Below are 25107 nucleotides of genomic sequence, written 5' to 3' on the forward strand. Positions count from 1 at the left end.
CATGTAAAAGCTTTTTGAGGCAATTAAATAAAGAGTCCACAGTGGTAAATATTGCATTACTTAATAACTAACTTAAACCTCCAGTCAAACTCTGAACATGGAAAACAGTGTGACGGTTCCTATTATTTTGCAACCAAGTAGAGCAGTATCGATTCTTTGTCCTCTGAGTGCTTGTACAGATTATGGCTACCCAGTCAGACATCAGCATCTCACCTGGTCCCAGTGTTTAACTGTTGTGTTATTCTATTTGGCTAACAAAATCCTTTTGTTCACTAATGAGGTTTAACAGCTTCACACTTAGCATTGCCAACACGAAACAACCTTACTCATAACAACATTCTCATCTGAATTTCTCTAAGCTCCAAGTCCACGATGCTGACTTTTAAAAGCCCAGGGTTTTAGTACTGTAATAACATCCTTCATTCCTGCTGAATTTTGTGCCCTCTACATTAAATTAGAATTGTTCAACGCTTTATTTTCTCCTTACTCAACCTCATACTGCAACCTTGGAGCACTTAAATTCATAAATAATTGGCAAACACAACTTGACGATGATCTTATTAACATGGAAAATTTTAACTCTCCTCCCTATTTGCAATGAACAGTCTGATCCAGAGTGATCGACTGTATGTTTCCCAAAGGCATGCTCCACAAGTAGTGGCATACTCCTTGCCAAAGCAAGACCATCACCTTGTGGTGAAATCCATCTTTTCTCCCACTCTTTAGACAGCTACCTCCCATATCAACCCAGGATATTATTTAGCAATATGAACAGGTGTAACTACATAGCAACATGAAGAAACATTTACCTGTGACTGCTACGGTTGTGCTCCCCTCTGCACTCTCATGAATATCCACAATGCCCTACCAGTAATAAGGACAGGATTCTGGCATTACTTTCCTATCTTCTGAAGACAGCACAGATCATTGTGTATTTTCTCATCAAAGATATACCTGCCAGCATTTTACACACTGCTACCACCAATTAGTTCTGTTCAGCTTATTATGGCAAAAAAGGATCCCCCTCCCTCGCCCCCACCCCGGTACTAACCCTTTTTTATCACCAGGTCATACAGATCTGCTCTGTATGTGGTTAGGTCAGGCTGGGTAAAATGTAAACGCCTGAAGTAATGCTTCCCCAGTCATTCTGATCCTGGAGCAGAGGGACAAAAGCATGACACTTCTGCAAAATCCTGCTCAAACAGGGTATCTTGCTGAAATTAGGTAGCGTTACTTTTTATTTCAGTGGAAGTGAGGCTGGAAATCTTTCCATTTCTAAAAGATGAGTGAACCTGACCCATCAACCAGGAGTTCAAGTCCCAAATAAACCTACCTGAAATTAATTAAAATTTTAAAAAGATGAGATGTTAACTTAGTTGAGATCGATAAACACTAATGCTGTAAATTTTTTCCCCATTAGTAAATGTGACACTTTACAGGAACATGAATTATTAATTTTACATTTTTGAGCATTGTTGTGGGACAGGTATTTTTCAGACGCACTGTGATGCAAAGCACCGGGGACCTCATAAGCAAAACGGAACAAACTTTAGTTCGTATGTACATCAATTTGAATATATTATCACTCAAAGCTGCCTTTTATTACCTTAAGAATTGTGTTCTAGGATTACTGCTTTGCTGTTTATGCTACTTGATTCTGTGGGATATTTTTCACCATTTGAGTCACAAATTTCATTATCACAGCCCTTCACTACAAACTCTTCTTCTCACGTAATAGTTCAGTATAAAAAGACAACTTTCCCATCGATACTGTCCATTTAACTTCTATATATTATTGTCATGCGTAAATGCTTCAACTCTGACATTTCACTGGAAATGCAATCTCTTCAGTGATAGAAAAGCTCCACCTGATTTTCCTTATGCTTTGTATTGATGTAAAGTCTGACTTACAGAATGAGGTTGCAATCATTATTTGCAATTTTTTCCACTTTGTGATTCTTCATTTCACCACTGCAGCAAACCCAGAGGTACATCACAGCACCACAGCACCACCACCCCTGGAAGTTCTGTAATAGTCTGATTTCAATCGAGGGCCTACCAGCAATAATAAACTCAACTATTTAATAGCTGAATTAGAGCTTCGTGATACGTTTCTGCTATGATTCTGTCCATCTTCCCACTTCTTTTGTCTCCTGCTCCCCTTGTTCCATGCATTGTAGTGTCACCAAAATAACTTGGCTAAGGAAACTCTATGGAGCTAAAAAAGGCTCTCAATTCATGGTATGGGGCTTTCATTGACCCCTGCCAAACGCCACCCACAAGCAGCATATCAGCTGGAGAGACTGGAAACCTCTGTAATAGATTTCATTCAACACTTAGCTTTGATGCATAGTACTAATCTCTGCTTTCAATCCAAAAACTTCTCTCACTTCTTTGTTTTTCAATCAACGCATACAAAACAACATATAACTGTACACAGGCCTAGAAAAGATGCTGTGGACAAAGCTATGTTTCAAATTTTCTACATGACAATCTATCTTAGGGACCTCAAAGCCTCATTTGGGCATGTCTACCTAAAACTACTTAATCTATTTCATTTCTAAATGACAACACGTAGCATTGCTATGTGTGGATGATAATGGACAAAATTGTGTTACACTGCATATCCTTTATCTTTTCATGTAAATACAGAGTAGTGTTTGGTTGGTTAATACTGAGAAAATTGTCAAAATGTCTAAGCCACATGTTTTCACTTTATGTTCCCTGTTAGATCTATTCATATTGTCTACAACTGTGTCAAGAGGCTTTTCCAGAAGTAAAAAACAAGCCAAAGATCTTCAAAGCAACTTATTAATTGAAATTGACAATGGCGAGATTTTATATTACCTATATATCTTTCCCTGTGCATTCACACAATGAAATCAAACACTATCCACACACGTAGTTTAGAAATACCAGATTCCATAATGGTTATTCCATTATACGCAGGTTATTTACACAATGAATTACCACTCAATAAAAATTCCGTCATTTAAAATTTCATAAAGGAGGAAATTAGTGATCCACATCTGAAGCAAGCACAGATCAAGTTAATTGTGTGTGCATGTTACATGGTGAGGGTTTTAAGCATTAAGTAAACTACCATTAAATTATTTGGAAAGTAAACAAACCGCAGTGTTCCTTTGTTCACAAATACACATGCCATCTAATCTGCTGCAAATATTGGCATTAGATACAGTCACACTCATAAAAGTAATAGCATATAGTACTCGTCCTTTAAAATTCTCACAGACTTGCAATTTGCCTTATTTAAGGTTAAACCTTTTGTTTTTAAAAGGTCTAGCTTATACAATGCAATTAAATTTCCAGTCTGCTTTAATAATCATAGAATGTTAAACACACTGAGGACAAGCTGGCCTTTATTCTACAAATACATGTCCATATATTGACATGTCTGCAGCCACATAAGAATTCCCAAGCCCAGGTCCAGTGGAGTAGTCACAAAGTCAATTGCAAACACTTTTGCCAGATCTACGTATTAGACTGTTGGCTTCTCTTTGGGTAAAGAATTATTAGCAGGGTTGAGAACCTTGCACAACCCTCGCTAGAGCTTCTCAATATTAAAGTGACATTTAACAATGATTCAGAAATTCTGTACCAGCAGCAGTACAGATTGGGGACAAGACTTAAATGGCGTAACATGGAAAGCGCTGGAAAATAATCAATGTCTCTGATTTTCTGCTGTGCTCTGCCTTATTCTGGCGACAGTATTCTGGGCTGGCTGCCAGAGGTGCAGAAGGGGTGTCTGGAAGATGGGTGGTACGTGCACTTGTGTGTAAATCGCTACATCTCTGTGCACACAAGAAACAGTGTGGACTGACACAGATACGAACACTTCCCCTTCCTTTTGCAGTATTGCCTTTTCTATGTGCAGTGCTTGTTGTTTGAATGGTGGGTCTCAGCACTCATGGGAACAGAGATTTGGGCCCTGACCATTTTCATACTACTCCCTAAAATAAGCTGCTCAGCAGAGCTGCCGGTGCTCTTAGAGTGTTAAGCAGTTCAGCCTTATCAACACAGGGGTGAACATGCTATATTTGCGTTTCCCATGTCTTGTCCCATCCTCAAGAGGAACTTCAGCCCTAAATACCGCTTTCCAGAGGCATTCCTGTATGATTCTCAACTTGTACAGTGTCCATCTATAGCACTCAAACTGTCTTTTACTGATAACTGTTACTTCTTATAAATTATTCAACAAGTAAAACCTGACAAATCCTTTAGAGTCAACAGTCATCACCCAAGGACTTAAAAAAAGCTTGACTCTGTTATCACCACTGAAAAATACCAGGGACTTGGGGGTTTGTTGGCAACAGTGAGTTGCATGAACAGCATAAAAAAGCTAACGGGATCTTCCTCCAAACCAGAGGAAATCCAATTCTACAGTCAGTGATGAAGCTACTAACTACTGAAATTAAAGGATTAAAACAAAAGTGTATCTTGGGTACAGATACAAGACAATAATATACTTAAGTATAAAATTATTTTGTAATTAAATTATGTAATTTAATTATGTTGACAGTAATTAAATTATGTTGACAGTTGCCTATTATAGTATATACTCCAAAGATACAACACCGTTTTTCAAACATATCTTAAAATTAAGATCGGTAGGAACTGCCAAAAGGACCACAGAAAAGAGCATTCTTATTTTAATCCCTCAGACACCAAGGCTGGAAAAAGACCAGAAAAAAGCAAGAGAAACTTTTCTCTGAACATCATACCACCCCACATTGCTCATCTTTATTCTGAAATCTGGTTGATTTACAGAAGGAGATCTGCAGACATGAATGTTGCACATGTGCTTTTGCAGAGAAGCACAGCACAGTGATTAGTGCATTAACAAAATTCCTGTACTCCTCCATGAATAATGTTGGACCTTAAGTTCCAAGAATAGCACATACTTAATAGCATGGTATTGTCTTCGCTTTGTTTTAATGAGAAGCAGAACCTTAGTGAACAGATAGTGTGTCAGTTCTTGTAATGCTATATGCCATTCAGGTGAATGTCCTCTGGTATGATATTTCATATAAAAAATGCAAAGGCTTTTGCCTCAGACACATAGGTGGATTTTCTTACCTTTGGTTCCATTGAAATGAAGCTGTGGGTACCTCTACTTGAGAGAACTGACCTTTTAATTGTTTTACTATGGTAGAAGTGGTAGTAATCCTTCAGTGTTCCAATCTGTAAGAGGAGAGAAGAAAAAAAGAGAGGGAGATTTAATTTATGAAAACCAGTTTTCTGTTTTTCATTTCTAAAAGTCTATAAATTATGCAATTTCCTGTGTGCTGAAATGCTACTTGAACCCACTGATCATCTTTCAAAAGGAGGACATATGATATGAAATGGATGGAGTGTCCTTGAGGCAGTAACTGCATAACCAAAGATTATAATTGAGCTGCTTAGTCTGGCTGTATCTACCTTTTTAATGTTTAATTTATATGCAGTACTTTAAGTAATTCTATATCAATCTATATCCAAACTGTCTTCAAATGGCAAGTATAAAAATCATCAAATGGCTATATGGATATTATAAAAGCATTCCATCTAGTTTGCTTAAGGAAATGTACTGTAAAATGCACTAGATTCGGTTATTTATATAATTAAATTATAAATAGCACATTCATAGCATCAGACTATAGAACAGGAATAGGTTTCTCTTTCTGCCAAATGTGGGCAAGAAAGAAGTAGAAGAAAGAAAGATGGAAATGGTAACTTCATAGGATAATGAATAGCTTGAAGTACAAAATCAATTCATGCAGAATTGCAAATTTCACAATGGTACAATAAAAATACTACTTATTCATCCCATCAGTACATAGTAGCAATGTAAATATTAAACTACGACAGCCTTCACAATTTGACAAAGAAATTTTCCTTTCCAGAGTCATTATTATCCAAACATTCAAAACTTCAAACTTTTGTTTCACACACCTATAAACAAACATTCAGCGTCCTTATCTTTAGGGAGAATGCCTCTCCAACTCATTTGGAATTTGACCTTCTATTGCACTGCAAATCTTGTGAGACACAATAATTTAGTTAAAAGTTCCTTAATGATGACCAAAAAAGGGACAATTAAGCTTACTGTCATTACAAGTTGAAAATCAAAGTGACCTCAGAAAACAGGCTTTGTTTTGCAAATAAATCTGAATGAAATCACCAGAGAGGATGAGCAACACTCAAAAATTCTGATTAAAAAAAAAAAAAACCAAACCAAACAGTATTCTGAATTTGCATCTGTAAGAATATACATGTAGGAAACTTGAGAGTTTAACAGTAAAGGTTCAAAAAGAACTGGAAATACACCACTGAAAAACTCCAAGAATATGCTTTTAGAATACTAGAAAACAAAAATCTTGAGAAAATATCAAAGTACACTAAGAAGAAATATTGATAGAAAATTATTATTCTCAAGGAGCACTTGAATATTTGAGCTTAAAATTTAAATACAGGGGAATAAGGGAAAATCTTTTTGGAAAAAAAAATTATTAAAGTCAACCTTTTAAACTAATTCACCTAAGGGGGAAAACTGCAATAGGGTCTAAAATATTAATACCAATGTGTGCAGTTAGCCCATTGATATCTTAATTTCAGGAAGAATGACTTATGTTTCATTTAAGTTAGTACTGAAACATGCAGTTAAACCAAGTTAGTTTACCATAAATGAAACTGGACTGGGTTTGACTAAGCCTAATCAAAGTATATTAGCACTGTGATAATAATTTTCCTGCTAACTTCCCTTTGAAAGGCAACTCCAACTGAAGTGGTACAACTGTAGCGTGGATGAGCCCGGTCTCACACCTCCACATGCATGCCTATGAATAAACCCTCCTTAACACATATGGAGAAATCTTGTGGGGATCTCAAAGAGCTGCAGGACCCTGGGCTTTCTGGGGAGGTCCTTGCTGACTGGAAGCTAGCCAACATTATTCCAATTTACAAGAAGGGCGTGAGGAAAGACACAGAAAACTGCAGACGTGTTAGTCTAACCTCAGTACGTGGAAAATTATGGAGAAGATTATATTGGGTGCTATTGAAAGGCATTTAAAGAATAATGCAATCATCAGGTACAGTCAACATGGGTTCATGAAGGGAAAGCCCCATTTAATTAACTTGATATCCCTCTACAATAAGGTCACCCTTCTAGTGGAGGAAAGGAAGGCAGTGGATGTAGTTTTTCTGGATTTTAGCAAGGCTTTTGATCCCTTCTGATACTGTCACTCACAGTTTCCTCCTGGACAAGAAGTCCAATTGTAGGATGAGAAGGTTCATGTTGTGCTGGGTGAAGAATTGGCTAAAGGGCAGGGCTCAAAGGGTTGTAGTGAATGAAGCTACATCTGGCTGGTGACCAGTCACCAGCGGTGTTCCTCAGGGCTCAGTTCTAGGGCCACAATAGGGTTCAATATATTTATCAATGATCTGGATGCAGGAGTTGGATGCACCATTAGCAGGTTTGCTGACAATGCCTAAGTGAGAGGTGCTGTTGACTCTCTTGAGGGACAAGAGGCCTTGCAGAGGGATCTAGATAGATTGGTGCATTGAGCTATGATTAATGGGATGTAATTTAACAAGTTGAAATGCTGGATTCTGCACCTGGAATGAATTAATGCCAAGCGTAAATCTAAATTGGGAGAGGAGTGGATGGAGAGCAGAAAGGGATCTGGGGGTGCCAGATGACATCAAGCTCAATGAGAGACAGCAGTGTGCCTTAGCAGCCAAGAGGGCAAACTGCATCCTGGAGTGCATCAAACACAGCACAACCAGCTTGTCAAAAGAAGGAATTATACCTTTTTTATTATATTTATTGTATTTTTCCTAATATCCAATCTAAACCTCCCCTGGCGCAACTTGAGGCTGTTTCCTCTTGTCCTATCACCTGTTACCTGGGAGAAGAGACCGACCCCCACCTCTCTACAACCTCCTTTTAGGCAGTTGTAGAGGGTGATAAGGTCTCCCCTCAGCCTCCTTTTCTCCAGGCTAATCAACCCCAGTTCCCTCAGCCGCTCCTCATAAGACTTGTGCTCCAGATCCCTCACCAGCTTCATTGCCCTTCTCTGGACCCACTCCAGCACCTCAGTGTCTTTCTTGGAGTGTCAGTGAACACAGTACTCATACTCAAAATGGGGTCTTACCAGTGCCGAGTACAGGGGGACAATCACTTCTCTAGTCCTACTCACCACACTGTTCCTGATACAGGCCAGGATGCTGTTGGCCTTCTTGCCCATCTGGGCACACTGCTGGCTCATATTCAGCTGGCAGCTGACCAACACCCCTAGGCCCTTTTCCTCCAGGCAGCTTTCCAGCCACTCCTCCCCAAGCCTGTGGTGCTGCGTGGGGTTGTTGTGGCCCAAGTGCAGGACCCAGCACTTGGTCTCGTTGAACCTCATATAGTTGGCCTTGGCTCATCGATCCAGCCTGTCCAGATCCCTCTGCGAAGCCTTTCTGCCCTCAAGCTGATCAACACTCCCATATAACTTGGTGTTGTCTGCAGACTTACTGAGGGTGCACTCAACCCCCTCGTCCAGACCATTGATAAAGATACTAAAGAGAACTGGCCCCAATACCGAGCCCTGGGGAACACCACTCATTACCGGTTCAGGTCCTTGAATGACTCTAGAGGAGGGCAACAAAGCTGGTGAAAGGGCTGGAAGGAATGCCCTATGAGGAGCTGCTGAGGACTTTGGGCTTGTCTAGTTTGGAGAAAAGGAGGCTGAGGGGAGACCACACTGATCTCTGCAGCTTCCTGAGGAAGTGAAGTGGGGAGGGAGGCGCTGATCTCTTCTCCCCAGGATCCAGTGACAGGATGCATGGGAATGATTCAAACCTGCATCAGGGGAGGTTGAGACTGGATATTAGGAACTGTTTCTTTACTGAGATGGTGGTCAAATGCTGTAACAGGCTTTCTAGAGAGGTGGTTGATGCCCCATGTCGTGTTTAAGAGGCATTTAGACAATTTAGACAGTAGACCAGATAATCATTGTATGTCCCTTCCAACTAAAACTATTCTATTCTATTCTATTCTATTCTATTCTATTCTATTCTATTCTATTCCATTCCATTCCATTCCATTCCATCACTTTTTACTACATTAACTAGAGTTTATTCTGAGTTTAACAGCCTGTAGCACGTTAGCATCAGGCTACTGTTGTGCCCTTTTTGAATTATTATTTATATTAAACATTGAAATTTGGTGCCAGGGTTAGCACCAGTGCAGGTGATGGCATGCTTCCCTGAGACAAAGGGGTGTAATCAATCACTTCCTTGACAATTTCTGGATTCATCAGTAGCCTCAAACAGAGCTGAATGCTAACTACTGGAACGTGATGCTACTCTTGCACCTTAAGTCCTCAGAGACCAGTAAAGTGCATACTCACCATACCAGAGTACTCTACAAAGGTTACAGACCTTTTATGGATCTTGCTGTCTTCAGAGTGAATCGGAAATCTACTACTCTGCGTGTGTGTGTGTGTCTACACAAGCACACACATTACGGAAAAGACACAGCTCAAGCAGGTAACTGTATTTTACCACTGCACAGAACTACATAAACAGAAAGGTTATATTTTAGGGAAAATAAACATATGTTCTGCTTTGTGCTACACAGATCTCAATATCACACAGTTCTCTGTGTCTTGTCTTGCACCAGTTTGAGGATTTTATTTATTTATTTGTTTGTTTGTTTGTTTCTAAAGATAAATTCTAGCTGACCTCTCTGAGGGCATCCAAAACAGCAAATTTAGGAGATGACCTAATTGCACTCCTGGAGGTCCTAGAGTTTAGGACTCCACAGATGAGACTGGAGGGATCTGCATGCTTTACCTTCCAGCAAAATGGGGACAGCATGAGGCTTTGTAATGTTTGACAGCTGTGCTCCCTCTGAAACCTTGGGCTCAGGAGACAGAATTAAGCCCTTAGAATTAAGCGTGGCAATTGTAGAGCCATGTCTTCCAGGCACCACTAGTTTTCCTATAACAACAATTATTAATAATAATAATTAATTAAAATTTGAGATCTACAGCTTTAGTTCATATCTGTCAATGAAATAAAAGGATCCCAAATCTTTTAAATGGAATTTAATTCATATTCACTAACTGCCAGTGCCTCTCACAGTAAGGTAACACCAGCATTATTAAAAATTTTATTGCCCTCTTTTCCCTTAATGGGAATTTACTTAGACCTTCCAAATCCTTGGACCACTTGGAGAACAGTTAAACCATGGAAATATAGCACAATAAAACTTCCCATTATGGATGTTCTTGTTGAATTGTTTTTTATGCTTTCAAATACCAGGTCTTAGAGGCACTCTCAGAGGAAAAGCAACGCAAAGACAGAAACACCAGACTGCAGAGCTAACTACCTTAGAGACTGATGGCAATTTAACTGTTTTATCCTTGGGAAATCTTTGTAATCTCCTTTTTGACCTGGAGGACCTGACTTACTTAAAAAGAAATAGAGAAACATTCCAGAGGAATTGCCTAGTCAAAAGCAAGGAGAATGGATGGCGGGGGCAGGGGAGACTTACTCTCTCTAGAAGTAATCTACATCACTGCACATTTTAAGTAGATATATACATACATTTTAACAGTACCATACTATGTTTATTCAAGGATAAAATAATTCCTGGAAGTAATAAACCTAAAATATACCACGGTGGAATCCCAGAAAACCAGAGCATCTGCATATTTACATTAATTTTATATTTATTAGGTCTTATTTTCTATTTAAAGTTGAGAAAATGTTTGAATTTTAAAGATAATATGAACCAAGAGACCAGCTTTCTAGGTTTGTCCTTGGAAAATATTTCTCCCATATGTAGTTTTATAGTCTAAGGCAATATCAAGATAATTTAGGACATAATTACCGAATGAATTCATCTACATCCACATTGTGTCCTCATAAACCATAAGAGAATACAAATGCTAAAGCTCCATGTTAAATATATGTTAAATATATATATATATATGATCACCAAACTGACATATCTGACAAAGCTCTGAAACTACAACTGAAACTTCCATGTAGCAGAACATGAGCTGGGAAGTCATTCAAGATAATGGGAAGGAACACAAAAGACGCCTACCCAATAGTTTCTTATCTAGTAAGTAACTTTTTTTTTTTTTTAAGAGAAGAATCATCTAGAGATCTGGCTGCAAAATACAATTCTCTGAATTGAAAACAATATACTGTTGAGTTGGTGAATTGGTGTATATATTGTAATGGTCCCTGTTTCTCCAGGCTTTAATGACTTTGGTCCTAAATGGATTGAGAAAGGCAGGCAGATCAGGTCCAAATCTGGTTCTGAACTCTATAAAGCACTAGAAGAGACAAAGAAGCACAGATTTGCTACCCCTGTGCAGACCTGGAACATAAACCATTATAAAGAGGCACAGCAACGTATTTCATGTGGGGTTGAACGGCAGACTTCTTTCAGAATTGCAACAAATTCCCCAAGTGCCAAAGGCCTTGACAGAAGGAAATACCAAGAACAAAGAGATGAAGTTTATCAGGTTTACTACCATCATCTCATTTTGACAAAACCACTTCAACTATATTTCAAACTTTAAAATGTTTAAAAAATTGTCACATTATACAAAGTACACAGGAAATGATGTTTCAGAGCAAAAACGAAAACATTTCAGTCTGAAATGGTTGAAACAGTATGCATTGGTATTACGAGAGCTTTTTTCCCTGCATTAAATGCCAGTCACAAAGTATTTTGACAGAACCAAATGTTGACACAGGTTACAATACTGCTTATGCTCCTCTGATGCCCACCCCTCTGTAACGAATATGAAGGAGGTGAGCTCATAGCCCTTAATTCTGATCCCCGTTGGCCCCTCGTTATCCACAGGTGAAGACAGGTTCATTCATACTACAGAAAATGGACGCTCCCTTTCTTTCTTGTGTCCTTCCAGACTTAGGAAGTATTAAACATATTAAAACCAGGGATATCAGCATTTAGGTTCAAGAAAGCCCTGCAGAGGCTGATAGTTGTTTTTCTGACCTACTCAAATTAAAGCACCCATATCTGGAAAGGGTATGTTCATCCAAAACCTGGAACCTGAACTTGGCGTGTATTCCAAGCAGCAAAACTATGTACTGGAGTTTTTTAGGGTGTGGTGTGGTGTGGTTTTTTTCCATAAGATTCTGCAACAGTGACCACACTTTTCTAACCTCCAGCATTCTTGCCCACACCCCCACTGTTGGGTCAGCACTGACAGATCTCTATCACATTGAGGCTGCAGAAGCAACCACCATGAGGACAGCTGCAGAGCTGCTCCCCCATCTGACCTGCAGACTGAGATGGGGGCTCTTTTTCTCCCAAATGTACACACTAATCAGAAGCTTTTTTATTGGTTTTGTGGGGTTTTTTTTGTCATCAGAATGGGGAATTTCACCTACTATGTGTCATTCACAAGAAATACTAGCAAGGTTTGCCCACATATGGCACACTGCAGTGAAGTGAAAAATTGGACCACCTCCAGGTTTGGACAATTCAGGGCTCTCACAAAGACCTGTTTATGAAATATTTAGGAGAGAGAAGCACAGGCCCTACAGATCTTACTCAGCCTAAAACCTAAAATGCCAGCTCTTCAGAAGAGGCCTCTATCCAAATACTTAAGCTCTCTGCTAATCCACTGGTGGTCTGATAGGCTCTGAATCTGTATGCAAGGGGAATATCTACCGTGTGTGTGGGAAAAAATGCACTTTTAATTTGCCCAAACTTAGCTAACTAAAAGGATTTGAAGCAATAGCAGAACCAAGGTGATGGGGGTACGAACACAAGCTGTCACCTCAGATGCAATCCAGACTACCCTGCAAGACTGAATTCCAGCTATGCTCAAATGCCCAAGTAACCCAGTTCTCAGCTCTATTTCAAACCCAATTAGCTAACAGAAATTCAACAGCCCATGTTACAAAAATATCGCTGTATGCGCTCGAGGTAGGAATAGCCTAACTTGCCAGTTCGTATCTTTGCTTCTTTTACGTTCCTTTCTCTTCAGGTTTGTTTTAAAGGGAACTGATAAGTCTGCAGAGTGTTGCTGTTCCTGAACAGTGACACTCTGAACAAGTTGGGCTTGGTCTTAAATGTATCCCTCCTTCTTAAATGATTTTTTGAGCCTCCTAGATGGAAAAAAAAACTATACTGTAATAAAGAGTTCTTGCTCAGTTTGTTAAAGCTTTGGTGTGGGGGACAGGACTGTTTTGCCAGAAAAAGGAGATTCGCTTCTGAATCACCTGCATATGAAAAATAAACAAAACCCACAAACAGGCAGATAAATTAAACTGCATGGCTATTAAAGCAGAAACATCAAAATTTCCACATAAATAAAACGTGTTGCATCTCTTCACATAGCAGGAACATGCTAACACTTTACCACCTTTGACATTCACTCTACTTCTGTTTAAATGGGGAGAAAAACATATCAACTTACGGAATTAACATATGCCATTCCGGACTTCTTTTGTATTTTTCACTCATGTTTCAACTATTTGGATGGAGCAATTTTGTCCGGGCATTTACCTTGAGCTAGGAAAGTACAGTTTGGCTTTTTAAACAGCTGATGTCAAAAATGAATAACAGAGACATTAAAATAACGTAGCTCTGCATTATGTTCTTTCAGATAACATCACTGCTGTTGCTTACATGCTATTGTATTGTACTTTAAAAATAGAGTAGCACATTAACTCTCTGTAGAATTAAACATATGCTTTCTAGTCTTTAAATGTTTCATGTGCCCTTGTTAATAGGATAAAAAAGTAACAATATCCTGAGGTCAATTGTAATTCTTGATATCATTCTAACTCAGTACCAAGGCTGAGATTTTTTTAAAGTCACTTCATAAATTTTAATGTGAATTTGAATCCGTATGTATCTGTTAGGAAGCTTCCTAGATAATATCTTCTGCATACAGGTTACTTTGTACAGTTAAAACAAATATTGCCAAACAAAATTCTGCTTTTTGAGATTTCAGTACTTTAGTGCTCTCTTGGTAACCTTAACATATGGAATTACTTGGAAAAAAAAAGAGAAAAAAACTAACAACCAAATAACAACATAGAATGTTTTGGTTCATCAAAAAAAAAATGTTTTGTCATGTAACATAACTAAGTTTTAGTATAACTATCTTTGCAAGAATGGGAAAACATTAAGTCATAAAAGAGCTCACAGGTCTCAGGAGGTAATATGAATTTAGATATTAGAAAGATATAAATTAGAACTGTATCATAGCTTTATTCTAATACATGCTAAATCACACTAAGACTTATTCATTTAATCTACCCTACTATACAGGATGAACAATCCTTCCAAAGAGGATTGTGGCATCTTTTTTGGATTATATGTTCATACAAATCCTGTGGATATTGGAATGAAGATCCTTCTGCCTTATTAATTGAGTTCTGAAAGGAGTGACAGGTTAGCTGATTTTCTTTAAAATAGAAATACACTTTGATCACATTTAATTACAAACAATGCTACTTCCAAAAGTGCAGAAAAAAAAGAATACTACTCAAGCCAAATCATAAAAAGAGAAATCCCAAAGACACCCGTCAGGTAAATAAAGCCAACAAAAAGCTGCCTGAATAAAGACCAGGTGAAAATTATGTTTTGAGTATTATACAGATGAGCCCTGGAGAGAACTGTGCCTTATATGCCACAGGTCACATAAGGCCACAGTAAATAACATACTGCTCCCAAAAATTATGACAGAAGCAGAGCCTGAGCCTGGCCCCTACCTTTCTCTTTTGCAGCTCTGAGAACAAGAACATGCATCAGTCTTTACAGGACAAAAGCTGGTAACCTCCTTGAATCTGAACTGCGCTGTGCATTGGTACCCTCTGAACACGTGCTATGTGGTACCACTTCCCTAGGGACGAGGGCACACAAATGCACCCTTGGTGAAGGTAAGGATGAATAAAATGTGACAAGTGAAAGATACCTGGACACTCTGTTGATTGTTCAAACATTAAATTGAAAGAAATCTCACTATAGTACTTGAAATCCTTCTTTTAAAGTCTGTAAGGAAGAGTTTCATCCACCTCCTCTCTAGGACTGATAAACAGGTTGTGACTATTAGAACAATATTCAAAAAAGTAGCTAAAAATTAATGAACACAGAGTCCTTAATTATTGGGGCTGGGGCGGGGAGGGGGAGGTTTTTGCATGAAGTGTAGGTTTCGTCTTCCAACAGATACATTAGCCTAAGAGAGTTGGTGGGAGATGGCAAAGGAAGCCATTTCCACAGCTGTCATGTGAGATGTGACAAAGTACAACAATGGGCACTAATATTTGCAACCCCAGTGTCACTGCAAGCTTCACCTAAGGAGGCATCCCAGGAATTGGCAAGTTCATGTCCCTATCAAATAAAGCAATGCAAGGTTGCCCAGCAACGTGTGACTGTGGTTTTGCAGTTCCAGGGCAACATTACACATTTCATGAAAATTCTCAAAAGGAAATCAATTACTGCCTTCATTCCCATTAATCTTTTCTATTGTTTCTTTTCAATACAGAAAGCAGTTCAACGTAAACTGGTAGTTCATGCCCCTTTTTGTGAAGCCAAATGAATCATCACCTTATTTCTACAAGTAAAAATGAGTGCAACAAAGTGTATTTATTTTCTGCTGTATGAACAAACTTTAACGTCTGCAATATTTCAAGTGACTGCAACACAATCATCATGCATTGTGAGTTCAAGCCATAACAAACATTGTTTGTATCTGCAAAGAAGCAGTCAGTCAATACGGTAATGTTTGTTTCAGTAAACAGCCCCATAATGAAGGCATCAAATAGGAAACAAATACCTTTAACATTTTGAGGGGTCAACTAAATTGCCACTGCTTTCTGAAATCTTTTTTTCCCTTTCCTAACTCACTACTCTGTAATTTAAAATATCTAAATGATATACTGCATCGCATGAAATGAGCATTATCACTGCTTTATTGACTTCCAATCCTGTTTCACGTTGTATCACTGAACAAATGTAAAATGATGAGAGAATGAGGATGGATACTCATGCAGTATCATGAGTGTTTATCTAAGTAGCAAACAGAACTGTCATCTTCCATACACTATTAACTACTCCAGACTGTAAGGATTATTGTTTCTTCATAATCCATACTTTCTGATATGTAATTATAATAAAGCATAAGAATGAGGCTTGACAAAGTTCTGACACTGCTATTTCAACCATGCAAACAGTAGTAGTAGTAGGGTAGTTAAGAAATGGGTTTTATTTTTTAACAAACTACAGCAAGAGAAGTTTCACAGCAAAAAACGTTCATATTCATTTCCTTCTAAATCTCGATCGTGAAATATTTAACAACCATCATCCCTGCCCTGAAACCTGTAAACATCTACTTGGTCCCCAGTGGGACCAAGTCCCTTCTCATTTACAAAACCATAAATCAGAAATAACTCTGTTGAAGCTAATGGAATTTAAGAGGCATAAATCAAGAGCAATCAAATCTAATGCGGTTACTTGTATGCGTAAAAGATTTAAGAACTGGGCACCAAGTTAGATATACTGTTATATCTCTATCCAGTTATTTAAACATCAGTATAAAACTCTTAAGCACGTTAATAGCAAGAGAGTTTATAACATTCAAAATGACTAATGCACTGACCTACAGTAGTCATATTGTTTCCAGTGAACATTTATATTGCCAGCAATAAACCTTTTCACGCTGTACTTTGTCTTACAAATCTGAATTCAGCTCTTATTGGTCATAGTAAATACAATGTTTTCATTTAACTGACTTTCTCATGAGACTTGATTTAAGCAATTTCCTCCTCTATCACCAATATAATTTACTGAAGAGTAATAAAGAAGTGACTCATAGGAATATCTAGGGCTGAGTTAAGTTCATCCATGTGGTACGTGCAGGCACTAAATCCAATGCTCTTTTACAGTGAACCCACATGACATGTCCTCAACTTTGTACTGTATCAAAGTCTGATGATCTTCCATTCTGTACAACATGCTTAACTGAATACAGAGAAGCATGCAACTTGTCCAGAACTAGGCATGATAATCATACATTCACCTGTCTTATTCGGTTAAGGCCAGAGCTGCACAAAAGTTTATATTTTTTTGTGTAAAAGTAAGGTTTGCCAGTATCCGTTATTTATGTAAACAGTCTCCACACCCACATGCAATCTCATTGATTTTGATAAGAAAACTTGTGCAACATTTATTCGTATAAGTAACAGTTTCTGAAGAGGATCTTATTGTTTCCTAAGTTTAATAGTATGAAAAGAAAAAAATTCTCTCTTTGACAGGATCTAAAGGTACACGTAAAGAAAAAGCAAGTAAGCTAGCAAACAAGACCAAAATATAATCTCCAAAATTATTGCATTATGTAGCATTCAAACCTACTAAGAAAGAAAACACCAACATCACCATAACTAATGTTTAAAGAGGATTCAAAAAAAATACTACAGCACACCAAGGGACTGCTAACTCTAGCATAGTCATGTAATATTCCACTTAAAGTAGCTACTTGCAATCACAACAACAACAACAAATTGTGATGTGTTAATTAAGATGTACGCAGGTCTCTCCTGCTGTACCAACTTCCATAGTGCTGAAAAAGTGATTAAGGTTGAATTCAGCTTTCATTGGAATCGGTGGGATATTTGACTGTATTTAATGGGAGCTGCAATAAGCACCTAATGAAGAAACACTTAATTTTTCTTTAATCCAGACCTCAGTGAGGCCTACATTTTAGATTTAGTATCCTAATGCCTAGGTTCATATATCAGCTTCTAAATTACTTCAGACAACAGAGAAAAGTCAAGGAGAACCGATATCCAATTCATGATGAAATAGTTAAATTTACTAAAACCAATGAAAAACAGGTCACAGCTTTCATATACTCTCCATTTCACGCATTTAAAGAATATTCCTTGGTGGCTTTCTTGTTTGGAGAGCAGAATCTTACAACCTGAGGGCTGAGTGAATGCTTAGTTGTATACCTGAAGGTAGATTTTCTTGGAGAAAGGAGAAATGCTTCTACTGTATATTTGTTTAATACAGTGGTATTAAATATATAAGACCAAAATAATGAAATAGGGAAAAGTTGGTGGGTTAGAATGGTAGCAATGAATTGGATAAAACCATGTATTCCTCTTTATAAATGGGTTTGCATTTCCATTTTGAAACATTTGTTTTCATGTCAAATGAGTCCTAGAAGATCAGAAACATCAGGACATCAACACAGATTTCAGCCACCACTAGAATTGCTCACTGTGCAGTTAAGCATGTCAGATTAATATTTGTAGCTGCCAGGCAAGAAATGGAAATTACGCAAATTTTGCAAGATGGGAATGGTATTTATCTACAATAAAACTTCCAAAAGAGCAGTCTGTTGCAACAGTAGAACCATGTATTGGCAAGACTGTGATGCCAACACAGTCCAGAGCCCCTTTAGGTGATCGCATGGTTAACTCTTTTAGAAAGCAAGGCTCAGCAGCAATGTTTTAATTCTAGTTATCAGTTTTCCCAGGCGATGGCTTTGCAATTTATTAGTTGGCCATGATCATTGTGCACAGGCCTAAGAATTATCAGGAGGAGTTCATTCACTGATGATGGATATTTAAAATTCTCTGAGTTGAAGCAAAGGTGTCGCTTGATCAGCCAGGTAGAAAGCAGTAATGACAGTAATGCAGAGATGTACATATGTCAAGAGTGTCAAGGAAATCCCAGATATCGCCATACATGTCCTCTCTGGAAATGACCTCGTACTTCAAACAGATGTGAGTAAATTCCACTAATGTTGTGCTTCCAACCCAAGGAAGGGGAATGATTTGGCTTACAATGGAGCAAAAGGGAATCTTTCCAGAGGAAAACTGAAAACACTAAATAGTTAATACTGTCGTGCTAGGTAGGGCTGGAGCTCTTCTTGTGTGGCAACAATGGGATACATCTGGTGTGTCAGACTTTCTAATACAATTAGGGTACCTGCAAATGCAGTATATTCATACTAAAAGGCTATTGAGGCCCTTACAAACTACAACTGAATATTTTGCTGAGCTAAATTTCAGAGATTGTCTTTGAGGTCCAGCGAGAGAAGTGTTTTTCTTTAAAAGCAGAAAAAGCTAATCTGAGCTGTAAATCCACAGTTCAGGTATCTGCACTGGCTCCGCTCCACTCCCAAGTGGTAAAACTGCTGCTTCTCGCACAGGACAGGGCTTGGCTGCTCAAGAGAAAACAGAGCTTATTCTGTGGTCCATTCCTGTGGGGAAGCGGTGCTACTCATTTCCAAGAGGGGTAGGGGAACTTTCTCAGCTTAAAGCCCTGCCATTGCTGTTCATTCATGCTTGGCTTGCTGGAGCCCAGCATACTCACGATGCATCGAATTTTTTTCAAAGTTAAGCATTTGATTGATTTGTTTGCTTCAGTTCAGCTCAGATGGGTTACTCGAGATATGATACTTGAAGTACAAACATTCTGCAGTTCAGAGTGTGAAAGGAATATGGATGAAACGGCTGAATAAAAACACTCAGTAAATTAAAGTAATTGGAAGCAATAGGAGCAGTGCACGAAATCTCTCACTTAAAAAACAGTTTTCACATTTCAGAACAGCTGGGTAACAAATGTGATGTCAGTTTTTAAAAGGACATCTGAAGCACTTGGACTTGCAAGTCACTTCTAGGCAAATGAGTAGGACCTAAGAAATAAGATAATTAATGGACACTTGGGATAAAGGACTAGTTTGGAAGTAGTTAAACAAAGGAAAATTCTGCCTTATAAATTCATTAGTGTTCTTTGAAGAGGTCAAGCGTATAGATAAAGAAGGATAGATAGATATACTCTGGTTGGATTTCCAAAAGGCTTTTGACAATGTCCTTCTTCAGCAACTTTTACGAATTTCAGAAGCCATAAGGCATAAGATCTTGCAGAAGTAAGCAATCAGTTAAAAGACTGAAAACAAAGCTTAGGAGTAATTAGTTATTTGTTTATTAAAAACCAATTAGTTTCTCACAATGGGTGGAGGTCCCTGCTGGATTTCTGCTGGGGTCCATGGTAGAATCTCTTCTGTGACCTACACTGTTCCGTAAAAAAATTACACGGAAAAGGGAGTGAGGAATGAGGTGTATATATCAGCTATTGTTAACAATCACAGATGTAAAAACTGTGGCTGACTGTGTGCAAGCTGCAGAAGGACCCTGCAAAATTGAGTGGTGACATTAAAATGGCAAGCGAAATCAAATGTAGATGAACTGATGTAAAGACCTAACCTCACACTCAAACAGTTTCGAGCTGCCCAGGACCACTGAGGAGCGATACTCTCAGCATTATGGCAGTCTAATCCATGGAAACTCATCTTGGTAAAAGTCCCAACAGCAAATGACATAGCAGACATGATCACTAAAAGTATGGAGAATAAAGCAGAAAACATGGCACTCTATGAATAATCCAAGGTTTTGCCACACTTTAAGTACTCTGTGCAGTTCTAGTCCCCTCTATTCAAAGAAGACATAGTACAGATGAAGAAGTTTCTAGAGTGGGAGAAGAAGGATGGACAAAGGTATGGTATCCCCTCTCTATGGGGAACAGTCAAGTAAACTAAGACTTTTCAGTCTAGACACGACACAATTTAGGGGAAAATCTAAAAAATCATGTATGGCATAAAAGTGGACAGAGATTGACTTTCTCCATCTCTTTGAGTAGCCATCAAACAAAGCTAGTAAGTAACAAGCAAAAGAGAGGTAGTTCTTCATGCAGTGAAGTAGAAAACTTTTAAAATCCTTGCCAAAGAATATTACAGATGTTGAAATTGACTTTCAGTTGAAAGGTTGGACAACCTTTTGGAGAAAAATCATTGAGAATTTCTAAGTACACAGAAACGATATTCAGCTCGGGCAGTCTCCTGAGCTGAAAACAGTCAAAGGGAGTGTTGAGAAGCATCAGCCGCTTGTTTTGTTCGTTCACTCCCACGGACAGTAATTTAACACCACTGCCATAGGCAGGCAGGCTAGATGGATCTTCTAACTGACCCAGAATGGCCTTGCATCCTTACGGGTTCTATTTGAATAAAGGCTATTCATGTGAACAAAAATTTATAGGAACTATTTCTCTATACCATAGATGTCATACTACTAGCTTCAGAGGTGTGACATGACATGCGTTTTCTTTCCTGTTTGTTTTTAAGACATCAGGTTACTGTGTTAATATGCTCTAGAAAGAGAAGCTAAATAAAAGCAAAAAAATATTCTCTATGTTTATCCAGAGAGGAGGCTACATGCTACCGTTGATTAAGCTAAATATTTAAAAAAGGGGAACGTTATCCAATTCTAGGCTTAAATTTCAGCCATATAGCACCACTCAGTAACACTTTCATTGCCCAATAAAACCCTGTGGTTTTATTCCAGTTTGAACAAGAATGAATACAAGAATGAGGCAAAGGTTTTAACTGTGACTTGTAACATCTCTAGAAATTCAGCTTGGCCCTGGAAAACACACATAAATGAAGCCTATTCCCTGCTGGCCCAAAAACCTCTCTAAAAAGAAGAAAAAAAAGGGAGAATGGCTTGATGTTGATGGCTATCCCTCATTTAGAAGCATGCTGCCCCGCTTCAATCAGATTCCTTCTATATAGAAGAATCTGTGCTGAGAAATTTTTTTCTTTCTTAACTTGTTTAGAACTACATAATCCATGATCATGCCCGGCTAACGTGCCTTTTACAAACTCATCTCCATCATACACCATCCTATAATCCACAAGAATTTCCACAACAAGCTATTCCGGCAGGATTTCATGGTGTAGCTCTAATACTCTTCTGGACTTGCCAATGTTTCATTCCAAAGAGTTTTTCATTCTGCAAATATCAATCAAATTGGGTCCAGCATGTTGCCAGATAATCACTTACTGTCTTAAGCTATATATCTCTGGCAAACAGGATTCTGTTTGATCGTATTTTTTCCTGTGTTTGGCAGGTGACAAAGAGCAACACAGCTCCTCACTAGGGACCATACGATTTATTCACATCTGTGGCTGACATATGTATCTCCCCACTTTGTGATTTTACAATTCATCATTTGGAGAGGAAGAGAAACATACACTGGTCAATCACAAAACCACAGAACATAGCTGCAAAACATGCAAGTATGATACTGGAAATATCTTGCTTGACAACACCTAGATAATTACTTATGACATCATACAAAGCAACGGGGAGGTTGTATACAAGCTGGCCATCTTTTCTGGTCAAGGCACACAGATGTCAAGCAAAACACAGCAACTGAGATGACTGTGGGAGTGGGAAGCCTATCTTCTAATAGGAAACCAGGAGCTACAGAAGCACAAGTGAAGGCTGGTTCCCCCTGCAAATGTGCTGAAGAAACAGACGAGCCGCTAAGCAGAAGAACAGATATATACTGGTCATGACTAAATTTGGTCTGTAAGTTGGAAGTCAGCAAGAAAAAAAAAACAAAACAAACCAAAACGAAATTTTCCAGATTGAGGACAAGTAACAAAACCACTTTTAAAACTTGTTAGTTTTAGACTTGTTTAAAACTGGTGTAAAAAAATCCACTTATGAACACCTTAAGATATATAATAGCAATCACTGATGATCCAGTCCAATATAATATCCTTGTGCTTTTTGTATTTGTTTTGAGCAGATACTTTGCAAATTAAAACCTGTATCTATCTTCAAGTGCTACTTGATTAACAGTCACTTTCAAATTCCTGAAGTAGGCCACAAAATTAAACTATGGAATAGTAGATCAAAACTATGTACGTAACATTGGTATATCTATTTATATATTTATCAGCAGGCTACCTGCCAGAGTTCTCTAGAAACTGTTTTGGTGTATATTTCAACTAGTGATGTGAATATTGGCATAGGAAAGACACCTATTAAACATTAAAGAAGCAGAGAGGATCAGAAAGCATGTTGGGGGCAGAAACAGAAATCAAAACAAAATTGTAAAACGAGGTCTGGAAAAACAGGGCAAGATTCAGCAAAGGCATATGCAAAGTATTACACCTAATTCATAATAATTTACTGGACAAATTCAGGCTGGAGAACAACGGCCTAGCAATTTGGCAGAATCAGTCTGTGAACCACAGCAGATCACAAGCAGAACTAAGTCAACAATGTCATACGGCTACAGGACAGACAAACGCATGGGCTACCTAAATAGGAGTGCTGTCCTGAAGACACCTGAAGGAATCCTTGTGCTGTACTCAGCTGTAATGTTGTACCAGCTCCTTGCTCAAGATGGTGAGGACCACTTAGAAGGACCAGACTAACAGCAAGACCTATCAGTGAAAGCCTGACCTATGTGAAACAAGGAAAGAACAATCTCTGGATGAAAAAAGATAAATGTGGGGCAGGAAGAGTGGAATGCTACAGCTTTTCAGATGTTGCTACACTTTATGTTCATAGTGAAACAAGAAATGCAGGCTTTAAACTGCAAGACAGAAAAAGCTTAGACTTCACCAGGGCAAAGCGCATAATGAGCCACTAGAATCGAGTAACTATGCCCTGGCACTGCAGAGCTTCCTTACTGATGACCTTTGAAAAGTGGTTAAATATATGCCAGGAAAGATGTGGGCATAGCTGATCCTTGTCAAGGGCACTGTGATGGACAAGCGGATCTGTAGTGATGTCCCCCCTGTCCTTCACTTCTACAACAGTCAGCCATTGTCAGCCACAGGTCATGTCATACCAGACTTGACCACATAGTGATATGATGGCACAGTGATCATGAAATGATAAGTTTTAAATTCCCAGAGAAGCAAGGAGGGAGTAAAGTCTGCCCTTGGACTTCTGAAGGGCAGACTTTGACCTTTGTAGGAGACTGGTCGACAGAGTCCCTTGGGAGGCTGTCCTGAAGGGCAAAGGAGTCCAGGAAGGCTGGACATTCTTCAAGAAGAAAATCTTTAAGGCGCAGGAGCAGTCCGTCCCCATGTGCCATAAGATGAGCTCATATGGAAGAAGTATGGCCTGCCTAAACTCGGAGCTTTGGCTGGAACTCGGGAAGAAAATGAAAGTTTATGACCTATGGAAGAGGGGCAGACCACTCAGGAAAAGTGATTTGTGAGGCTGTGTAGAGAGAAAATTAGAAGGGCCAAAGCCCAACTAGAACTTAATCCGGCTACTGCTGTAAAAGACAGTAAGAATGCAGGAGGACTATGGAGACTCTCCATCCTTTATTGGATAAGGGGGAAACAGTGACAAAGAATGAGTAAAAGGCTGAGGTACTTAATGCCTTCTTTGCCTCAGTTTTTAATAGTATGACCAGTTGTTCTCAGGGTACCCAGCGCCCTGGGCTAGTAGACAAGGGCTGGGAATAGAATGAAACCACCATAAACCAAGGGGTAATGGTGACAGACCTGCTACACCACTTAGACACATAAAAGTCTATGGGGCCAGATGGGATCCACCCAAGAGTATTGAGGGAGCTGGCAGAAGTGCTCACCAAACCACTTTCCATCATTTATCAGCAGTCCTGGCTAACCAGGGAGGTCCCCATTGACTGGAGGTTAGCAAATGTGATGCCCATCCACAAGAAGAGACTGAAGAAGGATTGGGGGAACTACAGGCCTGTCAGTCTGACCTCGGTGATGGGGAAGGTTATGGAGTCGATCATCCCGAATGTCCTTACACGGCACATGCAGGACAACCAGGTGATCAGGCCCAGTCAGCATGGGTTCCTGAAAGGCAGGTCCAGCTTGACAAACCTGATGTCCTTCTATGACAAGGTAACCGGCTTAGTGGGTGAGGGAAAGGCTCTGGATGATTCATTTACCTGGACTTTAGTAAAGCCTTCAACACCATTTCCCAAATCATACTCCTGCGAAACTGGCTGCTCATGGCTTGGATGGGTGTATGTTCACTGGGTAAAAACACCAGCTGGATGGCCAGGCCCAAAGAGAGGTGGTGAATGGAGTTAAATCCAGCTGGCATCCGGTCACAACTGGTGTCCCCCAGTATTTGGGCCAGTTCTCTTTAATCTTTATCAGCAATCTGGACGAGAGGATCAACTGCACCCTCAGTAAGTTTGCTGATGACACCAAGCTGGGTTGCAGTGTTGATCTGCTTGAGGGTAGGAAGGCTCTGCAGAGGGACCCG

The 25107-nt window shown here is 39.1% G+C and overlaps 1 protein-coding gene across 3 annotated transcripts in view; it reads right to left on the reverse strand.

Moving 5' to 3' along the window:
* PCSK5 (proprotein convertase subtilisin/kexin type 5) overlaps positions 1-25107 on the reverse strand; it is a 252572-nt gene that overhangs the window by 217985 nt on the left and 9480 nt on the right. For all 3 annotated transcript variants that reach the window (XM_054184936.1, XM_054184937.1, XM_054184938.1), the window contains exon 2: positions 5098-5202. In XM_054184936.1, the coding sequence (XP_054040911.1) occupies positions 5098-5202 (105 nt within the window). The remainder of the gene's footprint in view (positions 1-5097; positions 5203-25107) is intronic.

This window comes from Rissa tridactyla, chromosome Z, assembly GCF_028500815.1.
Source record: "Rissa tridactyla isolate bRisTri1 chromosome Z, bRisTri1.patW.cur.20221130, whole genome shotgun sequence".
NCBI lineage: Eukaryota > Metazoa > Chordata > Aves > Charadriiformes > Laridae > Rissa > Rissa tridactyla.